At 34.2% G+C, this 22,219-nt stretch overlaps 1 protein-coding gene across 4 annotated transcripts in view; it reads right to left on the bottom strand.

Moving 5' to 3' along the window:
• Positions 1-22,219, bottom strand: part of Hex-A (Hexokinase A) — an 83,186-nt gene that overhangs the window by 5,540 nt on the left and 55,427 nt on the right. For all 4 annotated transcript variants that reach the window (XM_089088537.1, XM_089088535.1, XM_089088534.1 and 1 more), the window contains exons 5-8: positions 17,951-18,050; positions 11,232-11,424; positions 6,287-6,532; positions 1,536-1,722 (exon numbers count right to left, since the gene is read on the bottom strand). In XM_089088537.1, the coding sequence (XP_088944663.1) occupies positions 1,536-1,722; positions 6,287-6,532; positions 11,232-11,424; positions 17,951-18,050 (726 nt within the window). The remainder of the gene's footprint in view (positions 1-1,535; positions 1,723-6,286; positions 6,533-11,231; positions 11,425-17,950; positions 18,051-22,219) is intronic.

Below are 22,219 nucleotides of genomic sequence, written 5' to 3'. Positions count from 1 at the left end.
TTTTTGTGTTTTTTTAAAATTTTATTGCTTTCTTCAAATTGTACTATGGTCTTAACTACTACCCAAACTAGAAACAGTAGTTAAGGTTTGTGGATTCTAAGCAAAATTTCCCTTAATTTCCTAGCAGGTTTATATTATTCACTGTTCCAATATTATATTGACAAATCCCCTCCCCCCTTCGATAAATTATATTCCTGAAATCTGATTTAGTTGATGCGTTTTACAAGGAATTATTTTACAAGACTAGAATGGTTTTTAAGCCTTTCTGAAAAGAATCCTTTTTTTTGGATTTTAACGTTAACGTGGCTTTAATTCAAAATATCTTCATCATTAGATTTTCAATTATCTATTCCTTTCTCGGGGGAAAAAAACAATAAAAACTTTTTATTGTCATAATATTTATGTAGTTTGCCTCTTCTCGTGCTGTCTTGTAATTCACACTTGTCAAATGGTCATTTTCCGTTGAAAAATCGTTAATTGCTTAGAAAATCCGCTGAAAATTTCCGAGAAAAACCGTTAAACGGTAATTAAAGACGTTTTTTTTCAAGAATTTCACGCCTTTTTTGTATTCTCAGTATATTTAATCTTTAGTATTTATTTGTAAATCGAATTGAAGAAATCGAACTTGGAATGCCCAATTGCCAGACCATGTCTCCAAAATGTCTCCAAACGTAGCCAGGCGTATCGATTTGGGATAATGAAACAAATTAAGGGCTTTAAAATGCATCGAATAGTACCACGATTTTGTGAGAATTCTGATTTGGTTGTTTCAGAGGTTTTAGTATCACATTTTCGTCTGTGTTGCCATGTTGGATCGTAAATATAAATTAGATAGAAACATTCCAAGCGACAGTAAAGAGTAACATGAAAACTTATAACGAGCAGAAATTATTTTGTATAGGAGGTGGACTGTCCCTTAGTCAACCCTCGCCCTTAACGCTAAAGTCTTACAAGTTCTTTAAAATACTTCTCATTCAAATTCAAAGGCCCTTGTGTTTGAGCAGTGCTTCTTAAGGAACTGTGTCAAACAGTGAAACATCAGCGTAAATAGCGAGGGTTGAGGAAGGAGCGGCCCCCCTCAAATACATTACAATTTTTGTTGGTTTTAAGTTTTAAAGTTGCTACTTACTTTCAGTTGAAAAGCTAAAACATTTTTTTTTATTATTTAGTTTGTGATACTTTTTAAAATCATGCTAAGAAATATACTCACCCCACCCCCTCCGGGAAAAATTTTCCCGGAAGAATTTCCCTGGAAAATATCCTGCCACGGAAAAATCTCTCTATGGAACCCCCCCCCCCCCCCAAAAAAAAACTGTTATGTATAAAACTTAAAAAAAAATATGTATAACACATAATAAACAAAGTGCATAAAACAATAGTGTTAGAACGGCAGTGTGGTCTAAAAAAAACAACACCTAATTTAAAGGTGTTACGTCCAAAATTTTAATTAGTGAAGATAACAATAAACCAACGAATAGTTAGGAAAATATTAAAGCATAGATATTAACGCAAGTTTAAGAAGCTGTTTTACTTACAGTCAAGCCCGGATTTATCAGCTGATTGATTTTTTGTACCATCAAATTATGGAAATGAGGGTGGAATCTATATACCGATCCGTCGACTGCCACAACGACATGCTTCTCGTTAATTTTGTTAATCAGCGTTGCCACTCCAGCCGCAGCCATAAAAGCCGCCCTCCGCGATACAAGTTGGCAAACATACCTAAAATAAGAAGAAAAAGGTACTTGACTACAAGATACAGCAACAAGAGGTAATTCTGCACCAAAAAGAGTATAGAAATTGACACCAACGGCACTGAAAGTTACTGAACCAGAAAAATTCATAACAAACTGACAGTGCCAAGGACACTATGCCACACTTGTGGTGTTTGGTGCAGATTTTTAATGCCAATACACCAACTTGAGCTGTTCTGTACCATATGTAAAAGTTCAAACATTATCTGTTTATTGACTACCACCACATTCAAAGGACGTGGTGATTGGTGCCACACTTATGTTTGGGTACATGTTTAATACCACTACACCAACTTGAGATGTTCGGTGCCATATGTAAAAGTTCAAACATTATCTATCTATTGATTCCCACCACATTCAAAGGATGTGGTGTTTGGTGCCACACTTATGGTTTTTGGTGCACATGTTTGATGACACATTAGTTTGGCACCCGCTACTGCCAAAAACAACACCGCCACAAATGGAGGTCTTTTTCATAGAAAATTGAATCCTCATATTTCCTAACTTTTAAGACATATGGTTATGTAAGCTCCCAAAAATATTTTGTTCCGAATTGAATTCCAGATTTTTCCTAATTTTAAAAGATATATGTGGTTCTGCAAGTTTTCACTTAACCTAATCAAGCAATCTTATTCCATTTTCGCTGTCCTTTGTAATCAAATCAGTAATTTTTTTCATTTTGTAATCAAAAATCAGTAAAATTTTTCCAGCATTGGTAGTTACAAGTTTAAAATTTTACTCATTTAAACAATTTCACTACCCTTTTTTTCAGTGTAAAAAAGTCTTAAAAGTCGTCAATAGAAGCTAGAAAATTTCTATATTTTAGAGATACGTGAAAATATCACAAACAGAGTATCAATTTTGATTAAAATTGTAAAATCAAATTCAGAATGTCCAAGAAACCTCCCTATGAGGTTTCGAGTTCTAAATACAAAAGTAGAAAAAGAAAAACAAGAAATAGAAAACTTTTTCCCTCAAGGGGCTGTATTGAATCATTGCTCGTATAATGCTGGAAGTTGGTCATTTTTGGTAATTGGCAATTTCGGCAAAAATTGGTAATTTTCCAGCTCGGTAATTTTTTGTTAACGAATTGCATTCGAGATTAATTTTATAGGATATATTTGGTTTTGTAAGCTTCCACCTAGCAAATTCAAGCTTTGAGATTTATTTTTCACTGTCTTTGGCAATTAAATCGGTAATTTTCCAGCATTGGTGATTACAAGTTTCAAATTTTACTGATTTTGATAGTAAGGCTTTATTTCGCTGTGTTTTGTACCTTCAGTGTAAAGAAATCTTAAAAAGCGTTATTAGAACTTCGATTAGTTCTTTGAAAAATTTCCACTTCAATTAGTAGAGTAAATTTTCATCCATCTAAACTGACATTGTCTGAATGCAAGAAAAGTGTTTTGTTTTTAGAACTTTCATGGCTTGTAAAATTTTTAAACAGTTTAAATAAAATTTATAATTCAAAGAAAATATAAAATTGTAAAATGAAATTCAGAATGTCAAAGAAACCTCCCTATGAGGTTTCGAGTTCTAAATACAAAAGTAGAAAAAGAAAAACAAAAAATAGAAAACTTTTTCCCTCAAGGTGCTGTATTGAATCATTGCTCGTATAATGCTGGAAGTTGGTCATTTTTGGTAATTGGCAATTTCGGCAAAAATTGGTAATTTTCCAGCTCGGTAATTTTTTGTTAACGAATTACATTCGAGATTAATTTCATAGGATATATATGGTTTTGTAAGCTCCCACTTAGCAAATTCAAACCTTGAGATTTATTTTTCACTGTCCTTGGCAATTAAATTGGTAATTTTCCAGCATTGGTGATTACAAGTTTCAAATTTTACTGATTTTGACAGTAAGGCTTTATTTTCGCTGTGTTTTGTACCTTCAGTGTAAAGAAATCTTAAAAAGCGTTATTAGAACTTCGATTAGTTCTTTGAAAAATTTCCACTTCAATTAGTAGAGTAAATTTTCATCCATCTAAACTGACATTGTCTGAATGCAAGAAAAGAGTTTTGTTTTTAGAACTTTCATGGCTTGTAAAATTTTTAAACAGTTTAAATAAAATTTATAATTCAAAGAAAATAAAGTTTTCAAAAATTTACAGAATTCCAAAAAAAAAAATTCAAGGCGTCTTCAGAAGGCTAGACTGGTTAGCTTAGGTTAGTCTTCTGAGGAGAGTGTGAGCCCTAGTCCCCTTAGGAATAGAGAAACATGACGCATATACTTAAGCATTTCACGTTAAGAATTTGTCGATAAAAGAGGGGTATTAGGCAAGAAGCAAAAATACTGCTTGCTCAGTCCAAATATATTCTTCCAGATAAAAGGAGTTATGGGATAAATTCTGCCTCCATGTTGATCTAAAGGTTGAAATTTGGGGCTTAAATTTGCCCTTTTTGAGGATTCAGGCCTCAAAAAAGGTAATAACGAATTTCTTTAGTTGCAGACGTGCCTCACACATTTGTTTCAGAACTTTAGATTTCGTAATTATTTTTGAATGTTTTTTAATAGACATATTTCTAATAAGTTATTATTAGAAAGATAATATATGATCTAATATGACAAGAAAGTATCAAAACAGTACTATTAGATTATCTAAGAAGTTAATACAAAGTTATTTTTCATAAGAAACAGTGCAAAATGTTAACTGCATTAGGCGCCAACTCAATCGGCTTTGGAGCACATTTGGGCTTTTTCTATGGATAATTCCTATGTTTTTTTGTTGTTGTTTTTTTTTGGGGGGGGCGGGGGACCTGAAATTGTTTGAGCAGGATTTCAAGTCTTGTGTGTAGAAAACCATGCTGTGACCAAGATGGACCCAGGATTGCACAAAGCCTCGGTTCATACTCGAGATCCCATGTTGAAGTTAAAATAAATCCAATGATTTAAATAATATGAAAATTGTAACTTGGAATGTCACAATGTTAAAAAAACTAACGTATTGGCATTTTGACTGACGGGATTTTTTGAACTGGAATTGGCCAAGGTCCAGTGTTTTTCACAGTTGAAAAAGTTGACTCACGGGACTTTTTGAACTGGAATTGGTCAAAGCCCAATGTGTTTTTCACAGTTGAAAAAGTTGACTCGCGAGACGTTTTGAACAGGAATCAGCCAAGGCCCAGTGTATTTTTCACAGTTGAGTAAGATAAGTCTGTGAACCAAGATTCGAATATTAGAAGCTATTGTGATGACAGTGGTCAATATGGTTCTGAAACTTGAGAACTCCGAAAAACGGAGGAAAATTTACTAGATATATTCCAGGGGAATCGTCTACGGATTGCTTTGGGTACCCGTCTGACAGCCCGCTGTCCCAATATTAACCTGTACAAAAAATTTGGCTCTATTCCACTTTCTAGGGCTATAATGATAGGAAGATCAAGATGGCTAGGACACGTTCTACGAATGAAAGGTGACAGACTACCAAAGATTGCCCGTTTTGGCCAACCATCAATGCTAGGGCCAATCAAGCGCAGGCCGTCTCCAAATTGAGTAGGAGGAGGTCGTAACGAAGGATTTAAGGGAAATTGGAGCTTCTTAGGAGGATCTAAACAGGAAGGCTTCAAATATATTGTGGTGAAGTAGGAGCGTGCACAGCTGCGTCGGCCTCCTGCACCTTAGTGCTGCAATTAGTTTTTAGTAGTAGCAGTAGTGGTAGCAAAAAAAATGAAATTCAAATTAAATTCAAGTAGGTAATGCCACAATACTGGATTCTAAACCAGGGCTTGATTTCCCTGGAAAAATTGAGTCCTAGAATCCTTTCGCTTTTATTGGATTTAGGAATAAAAATTAGAGATTACGCGGGGGAAAGGATTTATAGAAAGAACCGTTGATTGTTTCCATTGAGTGGTCCTCAAAAAGCTTGCCTTAAAAGGACGAGGGGAAGGGAGTAACCACAAGATCATTATAACACTTCCAAATACAATAGATTTCCCCACTATTACTGATCTGTCTCTGGTACATTTGTCTCGCCAGAAAAAAAAACAAAAAGAAATACATACATATACATACATCAAGATGGTTAAGTCATAGAAAAAAACTCAATGCAACAAATACGGGGATAATTTCAACAAAATATGTATGAGGCCTGGAACATCACAGATTTTTTTTTTTTTTTTTTTACTTTTACAAATTGCATAGCCCCCAAGGCTAAGGCGGAATGACGGGTTTTCATATTGATATTTAACTTTTATAAAAACTGAATCAATACCATATCCAAAGATGGGAGAGAATTTCGTTTCTAAATACATTTCGAGAATTGCCCACTTCATAGTTTGAAATTGACGATAGGCAAAATTTTTTGAAATAATTTTCTTTCTTTCAGGGGGGCTAAAATTTCATTTCTTCTCAAATAATTAATCATGACTAGTTTACAAGCCAAGAAATAAATTTAACTTCCTATTTATCATAAGAAGCTAGTTTTAATTAAAGAATAATGTTAATATTTTGATCTTTTAATTTGATTATCCCCCCTCCTCCTTCGAAATGAGCTCCAAGATCGACAAAACCAAAGATAAAATATATTTCTTACCTAATTTTGGCACAGTCTTCAAGAGTAAAATCCATGAACCCAAGCTCCTCTAAAATGCATTCGCAATTAGTAAAATCCCCTTCTGGGTTGTCTTCGATTTCACTGATGTACTTAGTAAAAAATTTTCCAGGTTCCAATAAATGTTCATATGGACTACCATTCAAAATAAAACCTTCTTTCGCCAGTGATACTAAAACTTGCCGGACGATTTCACCCATGTACATGCCAGATACCATTTTTTCATATCTATAAATAAAATCAGAAACTATCAATAATTATTTATAAAATTATAAATTAGGGCCTCGTCAGAAGGAAACAGCTTATTAAAATAAAAGTAGTGCCACTAGATTTTTTTTTTTTTTTTTCAAAGATCTTATTTGCGTTGTATATTTATAGAAATTTTTATAGGAAAGGGGTCCTCAATGTCAGAAATTATTTTTCTCTTGAAATACTAAAGTCTGTATAATAAAGAGACATTTTTATTATTTTGTATTATTATTCTATTATTTTTAACTGCTTTCCAAAGACATTGATCTAAATTTTTCGATCCAAAGACATGAGCTATCCATATGCAGTCTAAATATACTTCTAATGACAAAAAAAGTTATTAATATTAAGAAGTTATTAAGATGGTTTTACATTTTCAAGAATATTTCCATCCTGAAACGAAGAAAAAAAACGTCAGAAAAGCTGATATTCTGGGTGCAAAATGTTATTTCTTCATTTATTTTTTAGATATATTTTGAAAAATCCATTTCTACCTTGACAACTCAGCATCTCGGTGAAATAGAATTACCTCACATGAAATATACGATGATATTCACCCCACACGATTTCATCTTATTTATTCCTGCGTAACCATTGTAAACGTTCAGCTACTATCCAGTGATAGTATATCGTCAAATATTTCTCTTGGATTAAAAATGTTTGGGTATAATTTTATTGAACTTTAGGCTCGTGCCTATCTGGTATCTAACTCTAAAAAGTATATTTTACAATTATAACCCCTCCCCACCACCCTTCTCTTGCTCTTCTAAAAATTTATTGTTAGAATCATTACATATTTGATAACTTCATCAGTAGAATGCACAATTACATAAGGTGCTACATAATTCTGCATAAACCTACATACTTCAACGGCAAAAACGGGACACATTTTTTTTAATTAAAGTGTATATAAAGGTCGGCAGCTTAAACAGAAACTATTTATTGAAATTGTTTCTTGAAATAGATAATTTCTTTATATTTTATATGATTTCACTACAACGTCATCCAATATTATGGCCAACTGTCAACGCAAAGAACACGTAAACTAGAATAAATATACACAAAGAAAAAGAGGAAAGGTATAAAGAAAATAACTAGATAATCTATCTATTTCTAAGTCTATTTTAAGATAATCTATCTATTTCTAATAGATAGTTCTTTATAGATATAGATAATTTCTTTATATTTTATATGATTTCACTACAACGCCATCCAATATTATGGCCAACTGTCAACGCAAAGAACACGTAAACTAGAATAAATATACACAAAGAAAAAGAAGAAAGGTATAAAGAAAATAACTAGATAATGTATCTATTTCTACGTCTATTTTAAGATAATCTATCTATTTCTAATAGATAGTTCTTTATAGATATAGATAATTTCTTTATATTTTATATGATTTCACTACAACGCCATCCAATATTATGGCCAACTGTCAACGCAAAGAACACGTAAACTAGAATAAATATACACAAAGAAAAAGAGGAAAGGTATAAAGAAAATAACTAGATAATCTATCTATTTCTAAGTCTATTTGAAGATAATCTATCTATTTCTAACAGATAGTTCTTTATAGATATAGATAATTTCTTTATATTTTATATGATTTCACTACAACGCCATCCAATATTATGGCCAACTGTCAACACAAAGAACACGTAAACTAGAATAAATTTACACAAAGAAAAAGAGGAAAGGTATAAAGAAAATAACTAGATAACCTATCTATTTCTAAGTCTATTTTAAGATAATCTATCTATTTCTAATAGATAGTTCTTTATAGATATAGATAATTTCTTTATATTTTATATGATTTCACTACAACGCCATCCAATATTATGGCCAACTGTCAACGCAAAGAACAAGTAAACTAGAATAAATATACACAAAGAAAAAGAAGAAAGGTATAAAGAAAATAACTAGATAATGTATCTATTTCTAAGTCTATTTTAAGATAATCTATCTATTTCTAATTGATAGTTCTTTATAGATATAGATAATTTCTTTATATTTTATATGATTTCACTACAACGCCAACCAATATTATGGCCAACTGTCAACGCAAAGAACACGTAAACTAGAATAAATATACACAAAGAAAAAGAAGAAAGGTATAAAAAAAATAACTATATAATATATCTATTTCTAAGTCTATTTTAAGATAATCGATCTATTTCTAATAACTAGATAATCATAATCTATTTCTAGATTGTGCAACCGTGATTGACAATTGGAGAGGAAGGAGGGTGGGCGTAACTATTAACCACCCGAGTATCCATGAAGTTAATTTGTACTTCAAGAACACTTCAGTTCCTTGATTAGAAATACGATTTGATCATTCAAGAAATCCACTTCCGTAGCACGATTAATACACCAATCGACACGTATACGTAATCATTTACAATAGACAAATTAGAGTGCGTTCGAGCGACTTATAGGGCTAGCCCCAACTTCCCCGGATGCAATCTGTAAGAGATAATAATTAACACTTATCCGGCCACATTTTAGCAGTAAAATTTATGTTAAGCGAATAATAGGATTAATCAGATACCTGATTTATTTACAGATACCTCAAAATATGCCATTTCTCACCATCACTGGCCTTTTCAGTTCTCTGCATATAATTTCGTATGTTCTTAATTTTTAAAACAATTGAATTGTTTGTTTATATGTTACACTTTCCTCCCATATCCTTAGGTGTAACAACTAATCCAGAACGTTTCAAATAGCATTCCTCCTAACCTCTGACGTGATTTACGTCTCATAAAACGCTAAGGATAAGTAATCAAACTTGTAGGATAAGTAGTCTTGCTATACTTGAACGTACTATTAGTAGTAAGGAAAACGTTTTATGCTGTTTCTTCTTGTTTAAAAATCCGGAGACGCTAATGCAGAATCTCCAAGCAATTCACATGCCTGGGGATTACATGCCAGGGGAAAAATAGGTTGATCCGATAAAAAAAAATTGGGGGGGGGGGAAATAGGTTGATCCGATAAACTTGCGTTAGGAGCAAGTTTAATTAACGGAAACTTGACTTAATTAAGTAAATTACGCTACTGTAGACTACGCTAGGGGGAGCGTGCCCCCTCGCCCCCCTGGATCCGCCACTGGTTGATGTCATGACAAATAAAAACGGACTTCTCGAAATACAGATCGTTTTACCCGTAAAGCGCAAGCGCAAATAACTGGAGAGTTTACTGGCCTTTGGAGAGTTTATAGAGTAGTAGCACGAAGTCTTGCAAACATCACTTCGAAAATTTTTAGCAAAACATAACTCTAAGTAGAAGAAAAGGAACAAGTAGCTTTATACTTCCCCTGCTCCTAGTGGAGTTTAATTCACACAGAAAAATTGACATGATTCAGGAAATTCAATTTAACTTTCATTTTCTACTGAGTGAAAAGTATGTGTCATCACTACCACATTTTTAAACCCATATTTTAAATCAATAATTCCTAAGAAAAAAAAAACTCTAAAAGATAGCCAGCAACCTTTCCAAAAAAAAAAAAAAAAAAATCAGCTAGAGAATATTAATCCAATTCATGTAGCCTGCACCATAATTAGGTCATAAAAAAGACATTTCAATCAGTAAGCAGACTCAATTGGGTTGCTCGTCACTGTAAATTCGTCAATCATTGAATATTAAGCTAAACAGTAATAAAGCTCAAGAGCTTTCCACTTGTTGTGATGACTGAATTATAAGAAATTGTATCTAACAATCAGGGCTGTGGAGTCAGTTATAAGTTATAACCGACTCCGACTTAAACTCCCGACATTTCTTTAACAAAAAATTCTATAACGCCGACTCCTTAGGCCTATTTTAAAGCTTCATTTAAGTAGACTTTAAAAAGTTACTACCGTATCCGACTCCCACTCCAGACATTTTCAGTATACGGACTCCAACTCCGACTTCATTCAGCAAAAATTTACTAAAACTCTAACTCCAAAGCCCTGCTAACAACTGACCTAAAAACCAACATGGCTACGAATGCGTCAATGACTAAGCAGGTACGCATTCTTATTCTTATAAATAGTTATGGTTAAAATATGATTCGCGATATACTTTATTGTATCATCTATTTATAGGTTTAGTCGGTCAAAGACGCAACATTCGGCAACGTCAACCGCAGACTCCATCCGCGTGGCCAGAGCTACGTCAAACACAGACTACGGTAACTCTATCAAATACAGATTCGAGAGATTTTACAGCCTATGGTCTGGATGCCTTGATGGATTGGCCTTTTCTGACAATCCCAGTACCTTGACTTGTACTATTAACAAAACTTAGTCCAAAGACTCCCCCCTTTCCCCACTTAAGACACAATGACCTAACAATACGACTTGAGCATTTCAGTTATTTCCAGCATCTGCAACAAAAGCTCGACGCCTTTGATTGAGAAAAACCTATTTGAAATACGTGATATAATACGAAACTGAACTTATTTTTTTGATCATGTACTTCAAGATCCGGAAGAACATAAGTGGGTATACACAAGGCACCCACATCCAAGGGCTTCATCCCATCCTCCCTGAAAAAGTCAGATTATGACAATATTACAAATTTGCCTTACAATCCTCCTATTTTCAGATTTTTTACGCCCCCCCCCCACCTAACAGGTCAATAATATTTTCATTTAATGTCAATATTATTTATCCCAAACGTAGACGATACTTACAATTGCCTTCCACGATTCAAAGTAGCAGAATCAAGAGCTTTGTCATATTCTGTCCTAACGAAATCCAAACAGCCATTGTCTCCAAATGCTCCCCATTCTGTGTTAATTATACACTGCTTAGGATCATCAAAATCACCATTCCAACGTTCTATATTCTCTAGCTTCTCAACATAGCAAGCATTTAGACCGGTACCTAGAAATATATAAATAGCAAACTCTACGATGCGCAAAACAAATAAATAAACAAAAATAAATAAATAACATCTGCAGGAATTTTCCTAAACTTAAAAGAATGCTAAAGATTTTGGATTATTTCTATCGTATGGTACAATGAATCTTAGGATGAAACTTTAATATATTATAAAAATATAACGTAAAACCCTGGACAGAGGGTACCAAAAATGACAATAGGAAAATCTGTTTTGTTCTTTATTTTAATAGAAGCAATAGAAGCTAGCTACGCACCACACTCAAAATTGAGATTTAGAGTGCGAATACTCCTCTCCTCAATGAATCTGTGGGATTTCAGTCACTCTACAACCGCCACCAAAATCTTATAATCAAATTTGGACAATTCATTCTAAGAAGCTCAAAACATAGATGTATCCTCCTCCGTTGATTTTGAATCAAAGTAGTTGCAGGCATCAAGACATGGTAAATTGTAGAAAAAGCCAAGACAGAGAGTACAAGTGAGTGAGAGGCAAATCCAGGATAAGTCCTTTTTAAGATTGTATAAAAATGATTTCATTTCATTTGTTGATAGATAAATCTACCTATCATCCGTCCATACTTCATTCCTAGGACAGAACTAAGGTAGATAGTCATAGAATTAACAGATGAAATATTAGATTGACTTTGGGTAGACACATGACGGACACGACTTGGGTTTGGTTTGACACAACTCGTATGCAAAATTTGGGACTGAATTTGCTTGGAATTTGCCCAAAGACACTCACCAAAAGAAAGAACAAGTTGGAACCAGTTTTTTGCCACACAACTCGGTGTCAGCGTTCTTTTGTTCCCTTTATCACTGGTCTTTTTAACAGCATAAAGTGATCTAGTGATTGCATAAAGTGATTGCTGTTTGTGCAATTTTAATGTACCTTGTAAACATTGCAGCTCAGTTTTAGTGATTCTTAGTTCTATGTCGATTATGTCAATAAATATGTCTATGCCTAATCTGGGAACCTGGTTAGTACGGATAACTATGAGCTAGGATCACACAATTATAACAAAAAAATTATCATATATTTAACAAAGAAGTGAAATTTATATGTTCATCCAGTGACGACTCGTCCAGTTGCTCAGTATTCTTTTGAAGACCCTACCTGAGGGATTTCCGATCCTATAAATATATATGAAAACTTTAAAATTACAGGAATATTATAAAATATAGAGGAATATATAAAATTACAGGGTAAGCTTAAGCTCATGTTTTTGGAGTGAAAAATACATAAATATCTAGAAAAGGAATACATAAGAAGGAAAATATGTATGGGGAAAGGGAGATTCCCCTATGACGAGTCCGATGGAGTCCCTCCCCTGGAAATTTGAGAAACAGTGATCCAAAAATCAAATTTGTTCCTACGACAACGCCCCTATTAAAATACTATGACCCCCCCCCCCCTCTGTAACCTTTAAGAGTTGTACCATTGTGCGCACATAATAATTTTGTACATATAATGCAATTGAGATTTGTAATGTTTTTTTTTTATTAATATAAAATATCTTATATAATATCAGCAGCACACCAAGCAGCTTAATTACTGTAATTAAATGAAAAAAAACAAGTTTTTTTAACTGAAAGTAAGGAGCGACACTAAAACTTAAAACGAACAGAAATTATGCCGTATATGATAGGGGCTGTCCCCTCCTCAACGCCTCGCTCTTTACGCTAAATTTTTTTTATTGTTTAAAATTGGAAATCAGAGACGTAACTTAAAATTCTATTAAAGAATAACATGAGATTGAAGTGAAAGTTGAATCTTGAAAGTAAATTGAAACAGAAAGACAAATTAGAACGCATACAGTTATGGGGGAAAGGGGGGTAGGAAGGACAATCTCAATATAACAAATTAAACAAACAAAAACTTAAGAGCTGGAACTTCAGATTTTTGCAAAATTCAAATTTAAGTAACGCAGATTACATTTCTAATCTATGTTTTACCATGTAATTTCACAGTCATATTCTGAGATAACGAATTTTATGACTCCTTAAAAAAGAGAGAAAAAACTGCAATTCACCGATAGTTAATCATATCTCAATCAACAAGTAACAGCCGTTGCAGGGTGAAAGATGCCCTCAATAAGTATTCACCCGTACAAAAATCCCCCTATGTTGGCTAGTTTGGCACTTAGTTAAATGTTAAGGAGTTTCGGATCCGAGCGAATTGTTTACCACTAACGGGGAATTTGCCCCTCCACACCATTTATATTGAATTGTACATTTAGTGAATTGGGATCACATATTAAACATTTTTTTATGAAATTTTTGTATGAAATGAGTTTATGAAACTAAAAGCTAGTTTAATTTAAATTGTCATTTAAATTAAATGACAATTAAAAAGAGAATTAAAATCCAAAAAAAGGATGAGAGCTGGAAATTAAAGAATTTTGTAAAATTGAAATTAAGCAGCACAAATTACATTTCTAATCTGTTTTACAGAATACTCTCGCAGTCATATTCTAAGATAAAGTTTTTTGGCTTAAACAGAAAAAAAGCAGTGGTGCCAATTGGGAGAGGGCGCTTACCCCCCAGATGCTGACAAATCCTTTTTATGGTATTTTCATGGAAAGTGATTCTTTTTCGACATTCTAGCTGAAAAACCGAAAAAACATAATTGCCCCCACCCCAAATCCTGAAACATACTTTCTCCCCCCCCCCCACACACACACACAACAAAATCGTGAATTGGTACCGCTAAATACTAAGAAATAGAAAAGGCTTTATGAAGTTTTGTCATAAACAGGTTTATGAAAGACAAAGCCTAATATCAGATACGGATTATTCTTGCCCCAAATATAACTTAGGAGTTGATGCTGTAGCCCACGTTTTCACAGAGTGCCAGCAGCTTTCTTAAGGACAGCCTATACGGTCAATCATTTTGATCAAAAGCTTCTGTCGATCAATTAATTAAAGCGTGATTGACCGTCTAGGAACCGATTGAGTCATTCAAACTTTCTATCAAACACCATCAACGCTTGACTTACGCTTCAAACAGGTTCCTAGACGGTCAATATTGCTTTAATCAATTGATTGATGGAAGCTTTTGATCAAAACGATTGAAACGATGTCTAGGGTGTCCTTTATTTGAGGGATTTTTTCTGGTTGTGTACCTTGATTTCCTGCTGACGACTGTATAAAGGACAATAATTCAAGTATGTCAATATATTAATAAAGAAGCCAAAAAAGAATAAAAATTAAAGTTATTTTTTTTTGCGCGGGAGAGGGAGGGGGAGGAGAATGATGGATACTTGTACTTAATGGCCTATTAGGCTAATAATAGATTATTACTGTTTGTTATGTTTGGAAGTATGCATCACGATATGTATTCATTTACAATAAAATGCAGATCACGAAAATATTACTCTTAATGAATATTTTTAAAATCGATAAGAGTTTAGTATTTTGAATCAGCAGGGTAATAAGGTCTTTTCATTCCAATATCCATCCTTTTTCGTTTTATGAATAAAAAAAGGAAAAAGAAAAGAGTGGTATAGACAATGAGCATCATTAGTACAGCGAGCCAGCCAAGATACCCAAGTATAATTTATAGGGCCACTTTTTTATCCCAATCAGTTAGGATTGTTTAATTATATGATCATAAGTTAGTGCAGACTATTGCATTTATGTAACCCTCTACCAACTGATCTACAGTGCACATAGCAACATAATTCGTTTGAGTATACGTTCACGAGGTCTTCATGCATACTAGGCCACAGATATGGTGGCCAGTATGGTGGCCCACCACAGGTGGTGGCCTTCAAACAGTAGCCCAAAGCGATCAGCAGAATAATATACTAAGAAATTCAGAAAACTAAGCAGAACAGAATACTAAAGCAAATTTTGTTTAGCCAAACTTTTACAAAAAGAGTTGCCTTATAAAAATAAGAATATTCCACTTAGTTTCTATTATAAAATATTTGATTTTTTTCATCTAAAAATTGACTTTTTGCCGAAAAACGAAAGAGACATAAAAAACGTACAAAAATCAGTAAATGCAGAAAAAGAACCGGCTCTTTAAGCTCTTCGTCGTCTTGATTTGTCAAAGACGTGGAACCTATTTTCAAGTGCAGCCTCCCCAATACCAGCTTTGACAAAACCAGAATATGCTGTCTGAACTATAATATAACTGAATAGCATCTGAGCAAGCAATCACCTTAAAAATACCTTTAATAACTCTAGGTAAAAGTTACAAGATGGAATCGAGCCAATGGGACTATCTGAAGAAGTCTATACTACAATTAAGTTGAACTGAACAACAACTACAGCACGACTGAACCACAACTGAATTTTCAACCAGACATAAAGACAGCTCAAACAAAGACTCTAACATGGAATCGAGCAAGCTATACTGGCAACTGAAATCTATGCTAAAATTAATTTCCAAGAAACTGCTTGTGGCAGGATCCATATAACTTTTCAGCCTTCGGGCCCAACTTGGTTCTCAACGGCCGAAGCCTCGAGCTCTAGATAGACAAGAACCAACTTAAAACTGAATAACAACTACAATACAACTGAATTTCCTATCAAAGCACAAAGAAACCTTTAATAGCTCTATGTAAAGGTTCCAAGATGAAATTGAGGTAGCAACGTTGGCAGCTGAATTCTTTACTACAATAAGATTTAGATAGAAACACAAAATATTGAAATAATATAAAAAAAAAACAAGAAAACGAGGGTGATTTTTTGCCAGTTGAAAAAACAAAGCGAAAAGACACAAACAGACATTTCGGCAGATGTTCACCAAGCCGTCCTCGGTGCTCAAAGAAAGAAAAAAAAGATACAAAAACAGCAAAAAACGGACTAACTCTTTAAAGTGAACGCTAACAAAGCAGAAGAAACACTGAAATAACTGATAAAAAAACAATCCAGAACAAATGAAAGATTATTCACAAAATAATTAATTTTTTAAAGTCTGTCATTTGATCTGGTCAAGGCTGTATCCAGGGGGTTAGGGGGTTTGACCCCCCCCCCCTCCCCCGAAATGTTTGTCCAAATATTAAAAACGTAACAGAAAAGAATATAAACAAATTTTTCATGAGTTTTCTTAGTTTTTTTGTACTACCCCCCCCCCCCCCGAAAATCCTCTTGCCACCGGACCCATAAAAATTTTTAGCCTAAGAAAACTTAGTTCTCTATGGCCGAAGCGAAGAGAAAGACAAGTTCTTTGTAACCAACTTGGCAGGGTTTATCTATTCATATGACTGTGTTTTTATACCTCTTTTTAGCACGTGCTTAAATATAAGATTTTAAAAACTGTTTTAATGGAACCGGTTTCCTGACAGTAATTAAGAATGCTGAAGGTGAATTCAATAGCGTCAGCATTGCGCAAGGTAACGTAATAGCCAAATAGTTCATTAAGTCCTAAGTCATGTTTGCACTGGTATCGATGGATAAAGAGACATTTTAGAATGAATTCTATACTTAAAACATGATCCAAATTCTATTTACTAATAATAATAAAAAAAGAAAAAAATATGGTTCTTCTTGAACCCCGTTCATACCCCTAAAACGTTTATTCTGTTTTCTTTCCCGAGCTCAATTGACCAGAATACATATAAATGTATCAAAAAATACATATATCAATAGCAATGCCTAGAGGTTATAGCCTGTAAGGGGTTAAAGAAAAAATAGAAAGAAAGAAATAGAAAGAATAGAAAGAATAGAATAGAAAGAAAGAAAAAAAGATGAAAGGAGCCTGACTTACTCGATCTCAGAACCCGATCCTTACATAAAAAGAAAACATGGAATCAGGTTACAAACACACTGCCAGTCCTCCCCCCCCCCCCAAAAAAACAACTTAGACGACTGAGAACAATGCATCAAATTCTTAGACTTCAACACAATGCAATTTCAATAATTTACGGAATTCCGGTTTAACATTTAGGGATGTATGTCGAAACAATATCCACGTAGGTTGATACGAACCCAGGTATGTATGATTGATCTTTACGCCTGGAACAACATTGTGGTAAGTAATCTAAAAACTTTAAAATAATAATGTAAACCAAATATAATGCAATGATAGAAACCCAAAATTTTGGGCCCTATAGCAAGACATCTTGGAAAAAGGCTATAGCTTGAATTAGTATTTTTGCCACCATTTCATGAAGTCTTTACAACAACCCTCTATTATTTTTTAGTTCTGACCGTAACCTTAGGTGTTTGTAGAAGGAGTGTTTCTTTCTTTCTTTTTTCTTTTCTTCCTTTTTCTTGTTCTCGAGTTATTAGTCCCGTTTTGTAAATTTTGGTATCATTTTTAAATATTTTTTTTTTAACGAGAAAATTAAGACTGTAAAAGTAAAAAAAATATATAATTATTTCGAGAATCAAAGATTATACAAAGAAACGGACTAAAATAATCGATTTAAGGTTTAAGGCCGGTGGACTAAAAATCCTTATTAGGAAAAAAAATATCACACAGCGCCTTTTGGATTATTGAAGACCAAATAGTTTAAGATGTAAGTAGCTACGCAAGTGAACAAGTCAAACTTACCAACAATAAGTCCTATCCGGCAGGCAGGCTGTTTGTAAGCGCAAGCCATTAAAGTTCCTGTTGTGTCGTTCAGAACAGCCATCACTTCAATCGTGACATCCTAGGGAGAAAAAAGGGGTCAAAAGAGAGGGTAGCTGTGCTATGCTATCCCCAAGCCCCCTTTCATTTGCAAAAAGGTGCATAGCAAAAATTAGAATAGGTAAACTGTTGTTGACCACCAGTAATTTTGAAAAAGTTCAAGCTTAAAGCAATCCATGCTGTGCGAAGAACTGGAAGTTTTGAACATTCTTAGTCTTACTCTTATGGAAAATGCTTTAAAATTGTAAAATTGGATTTTTTTATTTTTTTTTTACAAACGGGTTACAATAAATAAATAAACAAACATCTCATTTAAAAAACACAATCCAATGCATTACTGCATGCCGGACAAAACCCGAAAAAAAAGAGAAAAAACACTTAAACAAAATATATAATATTTTCTTTTATTATCTTTTATTTCCTCGGACCCTAATATAACCCAAAAAGGGTCCAACCCAAAAACCAATAAATATCTTCTCTCGCCTCCCTCTCCCACCCCTCCAACAAAATAAATGAAGTAATACATAAACTGAACACAGCTGATATTCCTACTGTCATGATTATAGGTACGTTTTGAATAAACGGGTAAGTTTTTAAGATCTAATGAAAGTCAAAAAGCAATGGAAAATCTTTGGGCCTCAAAGTTCAGTCTGTTTTTATTCAGTTTTTCATGAGAAGTCCTTCGAATCCAACTAGAGGGTTTGAATGTTCCCAACCATTCTGTTATTTGATGAAATGTGTATATCAAGAATGAGCACAGAGAGTGCCAACTGCGGAGATGTTAGTCCTATTGTGATTATGAACACTTGGATAATAAAACTAATGGTTACTTCGGTACTTTTGTCTTATAGCCACCACACAAGATCTTGTATCGAACACATGAGTTGATGCCTGAAATGAAACGAGAAAATGAGGACTTAATGAGAAGTCCTTCGGATCCAACGAGAGGGTTCGAATGTTCCCAAACATTCTGTTATTTGATGAAATGTGTATATCAAGAATGAGCACAGAGAGTACCAACTGCGGAGATGTTAGTCCTATTGTTATTATGAACACTTGGATAATAAAACTAATGGTTACTTCGGTAATTTTGTCTTATAGCCACCACACTCAAGATCTTGTATCGCAAAAATGAGATGAGGACTGAAATGAAATGAGAAACTGAAAATGATGACTTTATGAGAAGTCCTTCGTATCCAACTAGAGGGTTCGAATGTTCCCAACCATTCTGTTATTTGATGAAATGTGTATATCAAGAATGAGCAAAGAGAGTACCAACTGCGGAGATGTTAGTCCTATTGTGATTATGAACACTTGGAATATAAAACTAATAGTTACTTCGGTACTTTTGTCTTATAGCCACCACACTCAAGATCTTGTATCGCAAAAATGAGATGAGGACTGAAATGAAATGAGAAAATGAAAATGAGGACTTTATGAAAAGTCCTTCGGATCCAACTAGAGGGTTCGAATGTTCCCAACCATTCTGTTATTTGATGAAATGTGTATATCAAGAACAAGCACAGAGAGTGCCAACTGCGGAGATGTTAGTCCTATTGTGATTATGAACACTTTGATAATAAAACTAATTGTTACTTCGGTACTTTTGTCTTATAGCCACCACACTCAAGATATTGTATCGCAAAAATGAGATGAGGACTGAAATGAAATGAGAAAATGAAAATGAGGACTTTATGAGAAGTCCTTCGTATCCAACTAGAGGGTTCGAATGTTCCCAACCATTCTGTTATTTGATGAAATGTGTATATCAAGAATTAGCAAAGAGAGTGCCAACTGCGGATATGTTAGTCATATTGTGATTATGAACACTTGGATAATAAGACTAATTGTTACTTCGGTACTTTTGTCTTATAGCCACCACTCAAGATCTTGTATCGCAAAAATGAGATGAGGACTGAAATGAAATGAGAAAATGAAAATGAGGACTTTATGAGAAGTCCTTCGGATCCAACTAGAGGGTTCGAATGTTCCCAACCATTCTGTTATTTGAGGAAATGTGTATATCAAGAATGAGCACAGAGAGTGCCAACTGCGGAGATGTTAGTCCTATTGTGTTTATGAACACTTGGATCATAAAACTAATGGTTACTTCGGTACTTTTGTCTTATAGCCACCACACTCAAGATCTTGTATCGCAAACATGAGATGATGACTGAAATGAAATGAGAAAATGAGGACTTTATGAGAAGTCCTTCGGATCCAACGAGAGGGTTCGAATGTTCCCAACCATTCTGTTATTTGATGAAATTTGTATATCAAGAATGAGCAAAGAGAGTGCCAACTGCGGAGATGTTAGACCTATTGTGATTATGAAAACTTGGATTATAAAACTAATAGTTACTTCGGTACTTTTGTCTTATAGCCACCACACTCAAGATCTTGTATCGCAAAAATGAGATGAGGACTGAAATGAAATGAGAAAATTAAAATGAGGACTTCATGAGAAGTCCTTCGGATCCAACTAGAGGGTTCGAATGGTCCCAACCATTCTGTTATTTGATGAAATGTTTATATCAAGAATGAGCACTGAGAGTACCAACTGCGGAGATGTTAGTCCCATTGTTATTATGAACACTTTGATAATAAAACTAATGGTTACTTCGGTACTTTTGGCTTATAGCCACCACACAAGATCTTGTATCGCAAAAATGAGATGAGGCCTGAAATGAAATGAGAAAATGAGGACTTTATGAGAAGTCCTTCGGATCCAACTAGAGGGTTCGAATGTTCCCAACCATTCTGTTATTTGATGAAATGTGTATATCAAGAATGAGCAAAGAGAGTGCCAACTGCGGAGATGTTAGTCCTCTTGTGATTATGAACACTTGGATCATAAAACTAATGGTTACTTCGGTACTTTTGTCTTATAGCCACCACACTCAAGATCTTGTATCGCAAAAATGAGATGAGGACTGAAATGAAATGAGAAAATTAAAATGAGGACTTCATGAGTCCTTTGGATCCAACTAGAGGGTTCGAATGTTCCCAACCATTCTGTTATTTGATGAAATGTGTATATCAAGAATGAGCACAGAGAGTGCCAACTGCGGAGATGTTAGTCCGATTGTGATTATGAACACTTGGATCATAAAACTAATTGTTACTTCGGTACTTTTGGCTTATAGCCACCACACTCAAGATCTTGTATCGCAAAAATGAGATGAGGACTGAAATGAAATGAGAAAATGAAACTGAGGACTTTATGAGAAGTCCTTCGAATCCAACTAGAGGGTTCGAATGTTCCCAACCATTCTGTTATTTGATGAAATGTGTATATCAAGAATGAGCAAAGAGAGTGCCAACTGCGGAGATGTTAGTCCTATTGTGATTATGAACACTTGGATCATAAAACTAATAGTTACTTCGGTACTTTTGTCTTATAGCCACCACACTCAAGATCTTGTATCGCAAAAATGAGATGAGGACTGAAATGAAATGAGAAAATTAAAATGAGGACTTCATGAGAAGTCCTTAGGATCCAACTAGAGGGTTCGAAGGTTCCCAACCATTCTGTTATTTGATGAAATGTGTATATCAAGAATGAGCAAAGAGAGTGCCAACTGCGGAGATGTTAGTCCAATTGTGATTATGAACACTTGGATCATAAAACTAATGGTTACTTCGGTACTTTTGGCTTATAGCCACCACAATCAAGATCTTGTATCGCAAAAATGAGATGAGGACTGAAATGAAATGAGAAAATGAAAATGAGGACTTCATGAGAAGTCCTTAGAATCCAACTACAGGGTTCGAATGTTCCCAACCATTCTGTTATTTGATGAAATGTGTATATCAAGAATGAGCACAGAGAGTGCCAACTGCGGAGATGTTAGTCCTATTGTGATTATGAACACTTGGATCATAAGACTAATGGTTACTTCGGTACTTTTGTCTTATAGCCACCACACTCAAGATCTTGTATCGCAAAAATGAGATGAGGACTGAAATGAAATGAGAAAATGAAAATGAGGACTTCATGAGAAGTCCTTTGGATCCAACTAGAGGGTTCGAATGTTCCCAACCATTCTGTTATTTGATGAAATGTGTATATCAAGAATGAGCACAGAGAGTGCCAACTGCGGAGATGTTAGACCAATTGTGATTATGAACACTTGGATCATAAAACTAATGGTTACTTCGGTACTTTTGTCTTATAGCCACCACACTCAA

The sequence above is a fragment of the Artemia sp. Qi Xiang Cuo genome, chromosome 4 (genome assembly GCF_049724085.1).
Source record: "Artemia sp. Qi Xiang Cuo chromosome 4, ASM4972408v1, whole genome shotgun sequence".
NCBI classification, from domain to species: domain Eukaryota; kingdom Metazoa; phylum Arthropoda; class Branchiopoda; order Anostraca; family Artemiidae; genus Artemia; species Artemia sp. Qi Xiang Cuo.
The sequence above is the reverse complement of the archived record's forward strand: the minus strand, read 5'-3'. Positions and strand labels throughout refer to the sequence as shown.